At 43.3% G+C, this 14675-nt stretch overlaps 1 protein-coding gene across 1 annotated transcript in view; it reads right to left on the reverse strand.

Moving 5' to 3' along the window:
• Positions 1-13975, reverse strand: part of sv2ca (synaptic vesicle glycoprotein 2Ca) — a 37495-nt gene extending 23520 nt beyond the window's left edge. The window contains exons 1-2 of the mRNA XM_049579665.1: positions 13766-13975; positions 7375-8191 (exon numbers count right to left, since the gene is read on the reverse strand). Coding sequence (XP_049435622.1) covers positions 7375-7972 — 598 coding nt within the window. The 5' untranslated portion in view covers positions 7973-8191; positions 13766-13975. The remainder of the gene's footprint in view (positions 1-7374; positions 8192-13765) is intronic.
• Positions 13976-14675: the final 700 nt, after the last annotated feature.

Consider the following 14675-nt stretch of genomic DNA (forward strand, 5'->3'; position numbering starts at 1 on the left):
AATAAGAGGGAAGAGGGGAAGGCCCTGGTGCAGTGTTTTCTGTCCTGTCACATCCCGAGGAGCCCCCTGAGAGCCGTGGGAGCGCTGAGCTGCATCACGACCTCTTCTCTGATTTCATGCTTTGATGCTCTTCGCTCTTAGCGCTGCAAACGGCTTCAGCGTTGTGCAAAAACACCCGTCCTGTTTTATTCATAATGATGATACTATCATACAACAGCGTGCATGGTGCATGCCACAGCAACGCCGGGGTACCTCCCCCAGTTAGATACTTTCCTACACCTTCTGTTTCTCACAATCTCTTCAACTTTGATCTTATTTTAATCTCCTCTCCCCCCTTGTGTGCCCCTCTTCTCCACCTTTCCTCCATTTCTCTTTCTCTCAGCTTGCGTCCTCTCCTATTGCTTCCCAATTCCTAGGCTCGCTTCTCATTTTCCTTCCACGTTTCTCCCCTCTCTACTCCTGCTTCTCTCTTCCTATCTGTGCTTCTTCCTCATTTATTTGCCTTAGTTTCCTCTTTGCTCCACTGTCATCAGCTCCTTTACACTGAGCAGCGTGTAATCACATTTGTACTGAATCGTGTCAGTTTGATCGGATTCATGCCTCCGTCTTCTGCCACCTCCGCAGAAAAAGAGATTGAAGCTTTTTGTCATATTTAAGTCATATCAATGGGGGCAGGATTTCAATAAAATCTACATGAAAGTAACCTATTGTGGGGCTTAGAGTGCAGGCTTTAAAATGACTCACTCAGCATCAGTAATGATACAACCTTCATTACTTTAAAGACTGTGGATAATTCGCATGAAATATAGTGATGCCATGAACCCCTGATAAGAGCGAGCAGTTAGACATGGTTTACTTGCGGCTGATATTGCTGGTGGCAGCAGGTTTGGTCCATATGCGTGCACACACACACACACACTCAATCCCATCACATACTACCCCCCGCCCCCTGCCTCCCCCACACACACAGTCTCGCACACAATGTGGAGCTGCACTACTCAAGTAGTGTAATCTCTGCAGTGACGCTGCGATCTTACCGCAGTTTAGCCATGCTCAGCTGCCCCTGGACCACGCAGCCCTACTCAGCCTGTCAGCTGGTTCGTACAGAAAGGGTAGAAAGAGGGAGGAACAATGGGAAAAGAGACAAAGAGGAAGAAGTACTGTGGAGACAGAGCTTAAGAGGAGATGGAAAGTGAAGCTGGGACACAAAGAGGAACCAAGACAGAAAAAGGTACAAGATATCAAAAGACAAGGAAGCAAGGATGAAAAGAAGATAAAGTAGAGCAGAAACGAGGAAGGAGGGCGGGACAGTATGGATGGCAGAGAGGGAGAGGTGGATGTTAAATGACAGCGAGGAGAGTTCAGAGAGTCAAAAGGAAAAATGAGCGGAGTTGCAGCAGGGTAAAGACAGCCTAAGAGAACAAATAAGTAATGATAGGGTGATGCATTACCATTGTCTGCTGTGTCTGAGATGATAGCTAAGCCTCTCCCTTACATTGTTGGTGTACTGAATACCACCAATCTGCCACCCCTCTGCTCCCATCCACCCACACCTCTCTCCCCATTACTCTCTAACTTGGCAATCTCTCCTCTTCAAAGCTGTCCCTCCTCCTCTCCTCTTTCCTGTTCATCACACATATTACATCTCACAGCGCTTGTTTTCCTTCCTCCCCACGTCGTCCACTCTTTCACAACCCCTCCTACCCCAACTGTCCATCCTTCATTCCCATATAGCATCAAAGATTCATGTGAGATCGGGATACTGGTAGGGCCAAACTGAATTCTGTAATCTAATCAGCATTTTAGTCATCCATCCTAGTCAGGCCTCTGCGTTACTGCATTATCCCATTACATTCAGCTCGGTCGGTGCAGCTTGCCTCCGTCTCCGCCTGTTATGTGGTTAATGGAGCTGCACAATGCAGCTATGATGGGAGTACAGCTCAGGTGGAACTAACCAAACACCAAATGGCTATTTTCAAAAACTATGTAATTCAAATGTTTTTAGAGTGTGAATTAAAATTTCCCATTAAAAAAAGAATCTTATGTATTCGTGTGTTCTTTCGATACAATGGCTACTTTACAGCTAACGTGACAGACATCTTTGGCTGTATAGACAGCCACGTGCCTCCTCTGAAACACATAGGATCACCATCCACGTCCTCCCTACTCCCAGTCGGTGGGCTACATTTACATGAACACAAGAATACTCGTAGAAATCAGGTCACACAAGAAATTGAAGAATGTGTTTGTATGCATTGATGCACCCTGGTTAATTTAAATCCACATGTGCAGAATAGTCATCAGATTTATTCTCTACCCTTGACCTTATTTTGGAATAACTTACTTTAAATGTCTAGTGTGGGATTTAGTGGCATCTAGCAGTGAGGTTTAAGATTGCAACCGACTAAAACTCCTCCCATGTGCCAAGCATGCAGAAGAACACAAAAATGTTCATGGCCCTATCTAGAACCAGTGTTTGGTTTGTCTGTTCTGGGCTACTGTAGAAATAACATGGCTGACTCCATAGAGGAGGACTTAGAACGTACTTATATATAATGTATTTTAGCTGTGCGTTACATAGAAATACTAAAGGGTGCCTTGTGCATTGCTGTCAGATGCTGAGGGGCGTAACAAAGCATTTGTATCTTAGGAACTGTTAATAAGAACAGGTTGGGGAAATAAACTAGGTCTCCTGGGTCAAAGTCCAATATTTGTTTGACCAATCCATCCTTCCCAACCTCCTCCTTACTCCTTACTTGTCCTCACTCTTTATAATATGTTATCTGACTTCCTGCTTTCTCCCGTCATAATTACTATGGCTATTAGATGGTGCCACCTCACAATATATGTAAGTATAGGTTGTAATAAACTGCTTGTACAAATGACCTATGGGGTTGTTTTCTGGGGTGGAGGACAGTCTCAGTCTATCTTGGAAAATCAGGTTTCTCTAATCCCAAATCTGTGTTTCTTGTTTACTCTACGTGATGGTTAAGAAATCAAGTTACAGCAGAAAGTCAATTACTCAAGTAAATGTAAGGGCACTCAGTGAGGAGCATCACAAGGAGGATGTAGCACAGGTGAAAAAATCTCCTTCCAAGATAACAACCCCTTCCTCCTTCCATGCATACTGCTGCACCAAAAAGGACATGGTCCCTCACTGGATTCCCACATGCTAAACCTGACAACTGTGGTATTTCAGCATAAAGTGGGATTTATACTTCTGCTTTGAATCATTGCCATACCTACAGCATAGCCTGATGCACACCTCCCTGGAAATGGGACTACATGTCACAGCGACACAGAGCTGTTATTTATTTTAATTTCCCAGATAAACAATAAATTGTGAAGACAATAAAGCCCCCACTAAATAGCATTTAAGTCTTGTGTGTGATTTATCCTGGCTTCATATGAGTATAGGAAATCTCTGCTTATCGCTAGGCTAATTTATACAATGTTAAATGCCATAGGCTTGTGCTAATAACGTTAGCATGTTGTATTTGTTTGGAAAACGTGTTTAGTAGCCTATAAGACAGATGTTTTGCTGGTGAACTTTGTAAGTTGTAGTGAAGCCAAATTTTGTAATGTTAGCCTACCTTTGTTAAATGTTGGTGTTGTCCCTGGCTTCATGTGAGTAGAAGATATCTCCACTAGCCGCTGGGCTAATTTATACAATGTTAAATGCCACTGGCTTGTGCTATTAACATTAGCATGTTGTATTTGAGAAAAAAATGTGTCCAACAAAAGACAAGTGCTTTGTCTGTGAATCCTGTGATAGTAAAGCCAATAAATTGCCACTTTTAAGCCATGGTTATTATGTGTTTTGAGTGTGTTCTGAATCAACTAATCAACTACAGCACTTCACAAAAACCCCTCCTCCAACTAGTGTTTTGGAGGTGTAACTGCAGAGTGACACAGACACACCACTGCATAAGTATAAATGCTCATAACGCCCTAGGCCACGTGCACAGACTACAGTCTAGGCTCTGCACAGAGCTGACGCACAAGTATAAATCCACCTTGAGCCACATGTTCCCCTGCTGAAACTGCATAGTGTGTTCTATGGTGGGTGGTCAAGCTCCCTGTGCCCCCTGAAAGCTATTCTTTATCCATGAGGAGGAAATCTTACTGTGAGGCTTGGTTAAATACACGTTGCATGAAATACATGAAAAATGAGACCACCCTTATCAAATTCATCCACAGACTTAACTGGCTGTTGTTTATTTCTGCACTTCAAGGCAATAAAATAATATTACCACGGCTCCTGTAAAACACCAGCTCACTTCATATTGTTGACTGTAATTAAGTGTAATTACTGTGGAAAACTCCAAATGGATACCAACAAGGTCATAGTAATCATGTAGGCTATGCTCACACACACATACACACCAATCATGTTCACCTCAACGGGGAGGAGCCTCGCGGCAATCAGTGGGAGAAGGGAGAGAAGAATGGGGGGAGGATGGGAGAAGAAAAGAGAAGCAGATAGAGAATGGAGGGTGAGAGGGAGGGACAGGGGGTGAGGGTTGGAGTCACGAACAAGGAGAAGCAGAGCGTAGAGCGTGAATGCCTGCAGGACTTTGCTTGGTTAGGGAGGAAGAAAGGAGTTTACATGGATACTTGGAAAGAGACAGAAAAATGATGGTGCACCGTACACAGCATCTTGTGAGGATATTACAGTGACAACCCCACACAGACATACAGCATATCAACAAATTATTTTATCATATAAAAAGTCTGAAAAATAAAAGTACGATAAGATATTTTACATATGACAGCGTTCCTATTTTCTTTCAGCCCCAACCTCCATTCTGGAAAATGCCTGTCGTATCAATTTTGCATCAGATGTTGCGGCGCAGTTGATGTATTGTCATGTCTCACTGTGGCAGTTAGTATCTAAGGGCTGTGTGCCTGAATTAATCTCCTCGCCACTCTGGTACTGACACAGTGAGTCAGCCCCTGTACACAGCTCTGTGGTGATGGATTATCCACCTGCAGCCATAGGGACTGCTGGGACTCCTGCTCAACACACAGAGCACACAGGGAATACTGGCTACCCTCTTAATCCTGACACGGAGACCAGTGGACCGAAACATCTCATCCATGTGAAACACAACCAGGATAAAGGGTGACACGTATAGTACAACACACACATAATAATCTCATCTTTTAAAGAAAGTAGTGTGGATGAGATGTTGCAGTCATGAGAGACAGATTTAAAAATCATTGCAGCAGAAGTCAAGATGTCCTGACGTTTAGGACTTAGCAAGGGTCAAGCACCAGAAACAACTGATGCTACATTTCCCATAAAGCAACTCGAAAGAGTCTTTTCATTATACTCCCACTGTCAGACAGTGACGCAGGCTTTCTGTCATAAATTTGCAGTTTCCGGGCCCAAGCTGATATACTGATGGGATCAGTATGACATCATCAGGGTTATTTTCTCCTCCAGAGCCACAGAAGACAGGGGAGTGCCCCTTTGTTGTTTCAGTTTATGTTGTACTGTATGGATACTGATTCCTTTTCAGTGTATATTGTATCATATTCCATCCATATTGTATTGTAACATTGTGCATAATAAGCGTTTGGGCACATGTTGCCATCCCACAATGCAATGCACAGCAGAATGAAAGGTCTAAAGTCAAGGCAAGAAAAAAAATCCTTGGAAAACACTATTTAGAATCATGAAAAATAATCAAATTTAACCGTCTGACACCCGAGCAACTTGGCTTTATTTCTTTTAAAAACATGGGAAGACTGCAATGAGCAACGAAAGAAGAGATGACCCAAAAAATTAGCAAGAAATTAGTGAAAAGAGAAAATTAAAACCAAGAAAATTAGTTTTAAAAAAGAAAGAAAGAAAGAAAGAAAGAAAGGTAAAAACAAGCAAAGACAAGGAAATGTCCTGGAAAGAGTGCTTAAAAATGTAACATAATAACATTATTAATTACAAAAAGCTAGTTTTCCCTAGCTTTTTCCCCCAATTTTTTAAATATAATTTTCTAAATCTCTTATTTTTTTGCGCTTTGTGGGACATTTCTTCCCAAGTTGCTCATCACCATTTTTCCTGTGTTTTTGAAAGAAATCGCACCAATTTGCCCAGTGCTCAAAGGTTTTAAAAACTTGCCAAATTTATCTGAAAACAGCACAAGAAAAGTGATGTCCCTCCAGCTTTAAAAGGGTTGAAGGGAACCTATGATGCTTTTCCTTATTTTCCGTGATGTAAGTTAAAATGTTGGACATTTCTATTAAATGTAGTCAGAGTTTAAAATAATGAGGTAAACATATATAAAAGTAATCCTTGGAAGCAAAAACCACAGGCTTCATACCGCTCTGAATACCGCTCCAATGTTTTCTTTTTCTACTTTCAGGACAAGTTGATGTCAACTCATGATGGATGGTCATCTGTTTCAGACATGCTACTGCAAGTGTTTACATTACGTAACCAAACGTACAAATCATTTTCCTGCCGGGTGGCTGTCTGTGTTTAGATGTTTTTAATGGTGAATTTTTAATACTGCTTTGTAGTCATTTTTCAGCTTCAATGACAGTGCAGGGACGCCAGCGTTGTCGTCTCTTCTCCATTAAACGTAGCTAGCACAAGCTTCAAATGTCGTTAAAAGTCGCCAGATGATGTCATGTGCTCATTTGCATTTAGGATGATGGAACTTCACTGAATTAGATTAAGTAGAAAAATACTTAGCAAAACATTTAAACTGCATGAGAGCTATGGTGCTTATACTACAGTGCACTAATCAAAAGACTAAAAGCATCAATGTAACCATAGAAACTAACTACAACTGAACCCCCACTTCTGCTGCAAGTGGCGTCTCCTCCCCTCCTGCGTGCCCCACACCTATGGCACAGCGTAAGATAAGAAAGCAACATACATGAGAATGAATTATAATATATTTCTCACTTTTGGCTTGATGGTCTGAATAAGTCACTAAATTTGTCACTACAAATCTGTCACTTAGAACGTCTGAAAAATCACTACATCAAGCAAGGATGTCGCCAAGTTTGCAACACTGTACGATGCTTGAAGATCCAGAAACACTGACCAATCAGAGCAGACTGACCAAGACTTTAAGACCAAGAGGAGGTCTTAAAGTGTCAGGTGCTAAAATGAAGCGTCTCAGACAGAGAGTGAATACAGGTGTTCCTACACACATAGTATGAAGAAAATAAAGTGTTGTTTGAACATTAAAGCATTTAAACATGTTCTAGTAGAAACCCAAAAATACACAAGTATGAACCTGAAAATTATTATATTTAAGTCCCCTCCAATTAATATTGAAAGGAAATGCATCCTTTTCTGTTAGCACAAGTTCATGCATCCACACTCACCAACACTTAAACACACACAGAGTCCCTTACCGAGCCATCCTGAGCTGGAGTTGGGCACACACATGTCTGTCTCTGCGCTGGGCAGCACAAAGCCCACCACGAAAACTTCCACCCCATCCGACATGAGTGCCAGGCCGAGCACCAGGAACAGCTGCCACTGGAACCTCCCATGGCCACACTCCTGGATGATCAGCTCGTACTGCTGGGCCAGCTCCTCCTCGTCAGCCTGTCTCTCCTGCTCCAGCCCCTTACGGTCCCTTGCAGCATCTGACACCGGTTGCCCCAGTGCCACCTGGCCCTCCTTTTGCTTCTTATCTCCTGCTGAGGGGATCCCCTGGTACTCGCCCTCGTAGATCTCATCCTCATCATCATGGCCCTCTGTTGCATCACTGGAGCCCTCCTCGTTGTCATGGTAGCCCTCTCCATCCTGCCTCGGCGGGTTCCGGTAGAAATCCTCATCTTCCTCCTCCTCATCCTGGAATCGGCTGTAGTTGTGGTGGGATGAGTACCCGTCTGCAGCGCGGTCCACCGCCTTGTTGACTTTCTTTGCCGCATGCCGCTTGGCTTCCTTGACCATGTCCTTGGCCCCCTTAGCCAGGGAAGTCCTGTTATTGTAAGTGTCCTCCATTCTGGCTCCACCAGTAGGTCTTCACAGGGGTTAAGAGGATACTTACTGTACAAGCAGAAGGAAGAGGGAAGAGGGGCAAGAGGGTTGAGTGTGCGCTGGCGGGAGAATTGCAGGAATGGTGAAATCAGTGGGTGTCCAGATGCAGCGGGGAAGAAAACTCTTGAGTCTGCAGTCACCACAGGAGATAACCCACAAAGGTTGTGGCAATCATTGGCCAGGCTGAGAGAGATGGGGGAAGGGGAAGAGACAGACAGATAAAAAAGAAGGAGAAAGTAAAAAAGAGGAAGATGCTCATCAGATAGTGCTCATAACTCATGTCTGCCCTGCTACATTCATAACTACCCCAGACTAACAGGTGACACCCCGCAGATAGCACATTCCCTCTCTGATCATTCACTCACCATTCTCCCAGGCCTTTTAATCATTTGGAGTGATGTGAGGAAAAAAGGCTTTGGCTGTATAGCTCTCAGTTTTTATTCAAAATGAATATTCAATTTCCAGGGATGCTCTCCTCGTTCTATATTTCATAAGGTGGACTTGGAGACACGAGCATTTCAAACAGAGATGCTGAATCTTGCTGACTCATGATCAGCTCTGAGGAACAGAGGCTAATAAACAAGCCTCTGCCCAAAATCAATTTGCCCCCAATAAAGAGCTGGTTTATTATAATGGGAGTGACGATCCAACCGGAACGGCACTGTCATATTTAATCCGTGCAAAGAAAGGAGAAAAGGAGAAATGGTCATGAGAGGATACATAGATAAATGCACACTCAGACATAGACACATATTACAAACACACACACACACACACACACAATAAGCTATTCTTTAAGGCCCTGATTTTGTGTAGTCAGGTGTCTTTAACACATAAATAAACACACAAAGAGTCCCCACACACCTAAACATGCCATGCACATATGTGAGTGTGCCCGCACAGCATGAATGGGGAAGCCCTTTCCCATCTTGGCAGGCCAGTGCTGATGGGAGGGAGACCCCAGTGCGAATGATGTAACATGATTTCATGTGAGTGTTCAAACTGTGATCCACAGTTCGTCATCACATTGCCTCCGCAGGCTCACTCCTGCTTGTTTACTCTATAATTTGTCGCATCAGAGAGACACAACCATCATTATAACAAACTATAAATTAGAAAGAAAAATCCTAAATTGCTTATTTTCTAATAAAAATTTCTAGAAAAGATAGCATGCGTACTTAAGAGTAGGGTGGAGATGGTCAGAGCTGTCCAGTGTGTGTGTGTGTGTGTGTGTGTGTGTGTGTGTGCGGTCAGTATGTGCGGTTCCCGTGTGTCTAGGAGCTGCTCACCACAGTCTCTAATGAACACTGAAGCCTTGTCAGGAGGACACAAATCACAGGGCCAGCTCCAGCTCCCATAATGCAATTTTACTGGGCAAAATGACACTGCTGATTCAAGGTGACTCCACTAATCCCTTTTGGCTCATTGGATGACTCCTGTGCTTATGAGCACACTCCTTTACACATGGACTGATAATTTTTTAATACCTCCATTGACACCGGTGGTGCCTCAGATGTCGTCGTAAGGATGATTCATAAAGACAGCTTTGTAAAAATCTGTTTGTTTTCTTTAGCCAGAGGCGATTGCTCACTGGATCATTGATGAGGCGCACATTGCAAGGGGTTAACCTTTGAATAGTGGCATGACTTTCTAAGTTTTTCTTTTTGTCCTGTATAATATCCACTATCTAATATCCTGCATAAATCCTAGATCAGCAGTCATGTGTAACCTTCTCCATCAACTGCACCTTTAAATAAAAACAATTTCGAATGCCTCTGTAGACCAACACCCTGCCAGGAGCATGTCAGAGTTCAGCAGTGTCACTGACTTGATGCCATTTATTGTTTCCGGATCAGGTCATGTTGGCTATCACACGTCAATTTTTACTTTAAACGAGCACCAACACATACACCGGCAAAAAGGGGACACATCCTGCCTGTCAGAGAATCAATGGAGTGTATGGTGAGGCCCGCTGTCACTGGTGATGAAGCTCAGAGGACACCCGAGCAACTTCACCTGACCGCCGCTTGACGAGACCCCGACAGCGAAGACAGCTCGAGCAACGGGAGCAATCACAATCAAACTGGGCAACCACCAACACTCCCAAACAAACCAATCTCTGTTTTATTCCGTCTCTAAACCATCCTGTCTCTCCTTCCTCTTTATTTTTTGCTTCTCTTTCAGGCTCCCTCTTGAGCATGTATAGTTTCCAAGAGTTTTTTTCCCATTTAAATTCATATGTGCATTTTTACCAGCACTCTAGTGTGTTACCCAAGCCTCAATGGCAATCAACACATCCACATCTGGCATTCATACGTACATTATACAAATCATTTTTACCTAATTATTTCACTTCACACCATCATTACTTCCCTTCAAGGCTACCAAACTTTCTAAACAATTTATTACATATTTCTACTGATAGCAAAGGCTGCATCCATACACTGTCCTGCCGGGCATAGCTGCTCTCCACAATTAGAATAAAGGGAGTTAATATAGTGTGCGTATCATTGCTGTAAACCATTTGAGGATGGCTGGAAATAGGCCTTGCTCTGGCAACACCCCTGTCTGCATGATGGATTGCGGCCCCGCTTTCTTTCGACCTCTTTAGAATACTAAAAAAACACGAGGTCAAGTATCACTTGGCCCCAAATTTCCTTGTGCATGAACATAAAGACAAATGAAGAAAATCGACTTACACAGGAATTTTGGGCTGCTCAGGACAAGCAATTTAGGAAAGGTATGTGCATTTGACCACATCAGTCCATTTCAAAACACTCTGTCATTTCGTATCATAATCATTACCCGAAAGTGGCGCGGTAATGAAGCTCCTAATGAGCATTTTGAAAGAAAAACATTTGAATAATCACATGACATAACACTGTAATAATGACAGTGGTAATGAATGCCCTTAGTCAGGAAAAAGCAGGGCATAATGAAGCAGTGATCAGCACAGTAAGGGCATCCTACAAGCAATGCACTTTGTCACTGTGCAGATCTACGCTGAGTCCAGCAGTCACCAAACAGATTGGTATGGGCATGCAGGTTGTTAGAATAAAAAGTTTAAAAAAAATCAATTCTGGTCCCAGAATTTCAGGTTGCTTGACCCATAACTGCTGCAGGAGACAAATACTTAATATTTGTCATGAGGACTTGAAAGAAAATCAATAGTGCCTTTTTGGCTGAGTGCAGTCTGGTAGTCCAGACACTGGCCTCTACACAGTACAAAAAAGAAGTAATGATGCAAAACAACGAGGCCAGCTGCTCCTTTTCTTTTTACCATTATTGCTAGTGCAATAAAATGTTATAATAAATGCATGATGGTTGCACCCCTGAAAATGTTTACCAAAGTGGCAATTTTCTGCCTTATGCTTATTTTGAAGTGTCAGTTTCACAGTTTGCATCCTGTGCCCAATAGAAACCACAAATACTTCTCATCTCAGTCAGGTTTGACTTGTCAGTGTCCTGCGTTTTCAAAGACGCGCACCAGCACAGCGGCTTGACGGCTGGTTGTTCTATTAGCATCAGAAAGAGCAGGTCCAATCTCTAAGTGGGCAGAGCCGCATGTAATCCCATCAAAACCGGAGAGCCCATGACCTCATCTGGAAGGCAAAGGCACAGCCAGCCTGGGACATCTTCGGTTAGGAGATTTCATCAAGCACTGATGCCATTACTGACTGAGTGGTGGGGCAGGGGGAGGACGAGGGAGAGATGAGGGGTATGTGAGAAGTATTAATAATGCCGGGCAAAAGAGCGTCAACAGGGAGGAAGAAAAGGTTGTTTCTGCAAATGGAGGATTGAATAATGTGATAAAAACATCTCTCTAAGCACCGAAACCTTTCACCTGTCTCCAGCAGACAGAGAGACACCACCCATGATAAAAAGTTGAAAAGCAGAGCTGGTTGCAAGCGTCATAGATTCATGAAAGCAGCTGCAGGAAGTCTGCCTTTCCTATCATGAGCATGGTTAATATTAGCATTGACTAATCATTTCTGTGCCCATCCAAGCCAAGGAAAAAGGAATTCCCCTTATTGTCAATCTCCATACTTAGGTGGCATTAATGAAGAACACAGAATCTGGATACTGTGGCTTTATAAATCATAAAGAAACAAAACACATTTTCACACATTTTCCCACCCTGAAGACGTACAAAGTAAAGCGTGTCGCCTATCTCTTCCTTTTTTTATTGCATCAGGCTGATGTCTGTTTGATCTTCTTGGTAAACATATGGTCTCCTTGCCTTGCCAGATCTCACTGCTGACACAATACAGTGCTTACATAGCAGATACAAAACATAATGTGCCACCACCACAGTCTGGTGCAGACCTTACACTTTGTGTTGCAGTGACGCAATAGCCCTCATTAGGGCAAGGGATGCAAGATGCAGCACGTATACTGGGGATTTTTTTTTTTTTTTTGGATTACATTTTGTCTGACTGTTTCATGTGATGCATGGTGGTTGTGTATATGTGTGGCGACGATTCACAAATTCTGGCAAGGATGATAAGAGGTTTCCTGAATGTGACGTAAATGCTATTGGGTTTAACTTGACCCTAAAATCATGACTAATATGTTTATTACCTATTTGCCTGCGCATGTCAACAAAATGTGGAGACAGAATGTTTTTGTGAAGCTACTTCGTCACTGGCACTGCATACTTTGCACTTTCAGTGCTTTCTTCCTGTCAACTGTGAAACACTGGAATAGAAAATGTCTCCCTCTTAAAAGAGCCTGTGTGCTGCGTAAACTTTAGGTGAACCAACAAATGTGCAGGTCAGTGGATGCTTGAGATGGATTCTTGTTTAACGTGGCAGAAAAAGAAACCCTACATCAAGTTGAAATCAATGAGAAATAAGCCCAAGGAATAAATTCTGCAACCTGCAATCACTTCTAACACTTTTTTTTCTCCCTCATTGATGGACGCCTTCAGTGTTAACCCGGCAGGACTACTACAGCAGCCCTTCAGATTGCAAACAAAGCACTTTGCCACAGATTTCCAGTTCACCGGCTGTGTGCCTGTCAATCGCTCACTGCCTCTTGAGGTGCAATTCACGGATGAGTCAGTTGCCTGCTCCCGCATCCTCTCCTCTTTTTTGGCGGCAGTGCAGAGTGCTTTAACTGCCCCAGGGCAGGTGGCTGGATTGCACTACAGCATGCACAGTCCGCAGCCAACAATCAGAAAACTCTGCTCATGCCAAGGACAAGCGTTTCACTACAAACATGCTGCTTCATTAAAGGAGGATGATCTCCTGTTAGTGATCATCATGAACCAAACTTGAAGGTTACAAACAGTTCAAGTAAGCAAATTCATGTAGCTTAGATCAGATATTGTAACCCTTACATTCTCAATGAATCAAATTCCACAATTAAAAGACACAAAAACTGGAACTGAAACTCCTCTACATCCACAGTTCTGTGGCAATCCTTATCCTTGTTCCCTGCTTTCACCTAATGATGCCAATTTCTCTACTTTTATCAGGAGGCATTTGGACTCAGTTTGCAGCCAAACACAGCAAAACAACACATGCCTAGAAACCATCCCAACTTTTAACAAATGATACAAACACTTATGAATAAATAATGAAGTATCCCAGAGTCCTGGCTCACATTTTAGTTAGAGATATCCCCGGGAAGATGCAAATACACCAACAACATGGCATATAAATGCAGAATATCTCCCATTATACAACAGTTTGTTGAAAATACTGGATTAAGTGTTACACAGTCAGCATGTTTCCAAGAGGAAAAAGTACTTACCGTCATTTATGGCGAGAAGAGTGAACTGGGCTGATAGTTGCCCATTGCATCTGACTCCGCTTTGGCTTTATGGAGCAAACAAAAATGTTCTTGTGGGTTTTTTTTTTTTTTGTTTTTTTTGCAAACTATAGAAGAGGATCAGAGGTAATTGTCAGCGCACGACACAGAGTTTTTTTCGATGCAGTCCTCCCTCGCTGCAGCACTTCAGGAAAGGAGAGAGCGAAAGGGAGAGACGGTGGCAGGAGGCAGAGAGGGAGGGAGGGATGAAGAGGGGGAGAGGGAAGGGAGGAGGGAGGGGGGCAGTGTAATCAATGATTGTACTTCATTGAGTGATGCGGGTAATTCCGTCTGATGGAACAATCTAGTTAGGTGACTGACGTGAAACGCTGCGCCGCATGAATGCTTAACAGATAAGAAATGTCTAAATTTATATAAAGGGTACAGTCGGTGCTTTGGTCCATTCACTATGAGTGAACCCCACTGAGATGTGTGAATGTGGACAAAGAGTGTTACTGTCAGTGCAGGACAATGGTCACAACATGATGCATAGACCTGAGAGTCAAAAGTTCGGGCAGAAAGTGATGCCTAATCGAAAAGTTTTCCGAAGCGTCTCACGTCAGTGTGTTCAGAGGTCTGTTTTCCAACTTCAGCCTTGAGCTTTGATAAAAGCAGTGTGTCTGCGACCTCACCTTGTCATGCAGCACTTTGCATTTCAACGATTGTCTCTGTCCGTGGTGCTGACCGACACCTCAGCGTCTCAGCGTCTGGGTGCGCTGGGTTTGGGTGCTGCTGAAGCCATAAAGATGATCACACTTGTCGTGCACATGCGCCAGTTGGAAAGCCTAAATATCCAGGTGCGTTTTAAATCAGCTTTCATATCCCTTAACTGTGCTCCACATGTTGAACCTCC

Source organism: Epinephelus fuscoguttatus, linkage group LG6, assembly GCF_011397635.1.
Source record: "Epinephelus fuscoguttatus linkage group LG6, E.fuscoguttatus.final_Chr_v1".
NCBI classification, from domain to species: Eukaryota; Metazoa; Chordata; class Actinopteri; order Perciformes; family Serranidae; genus Epinephelus; species Epinephelus fuscoguttatus.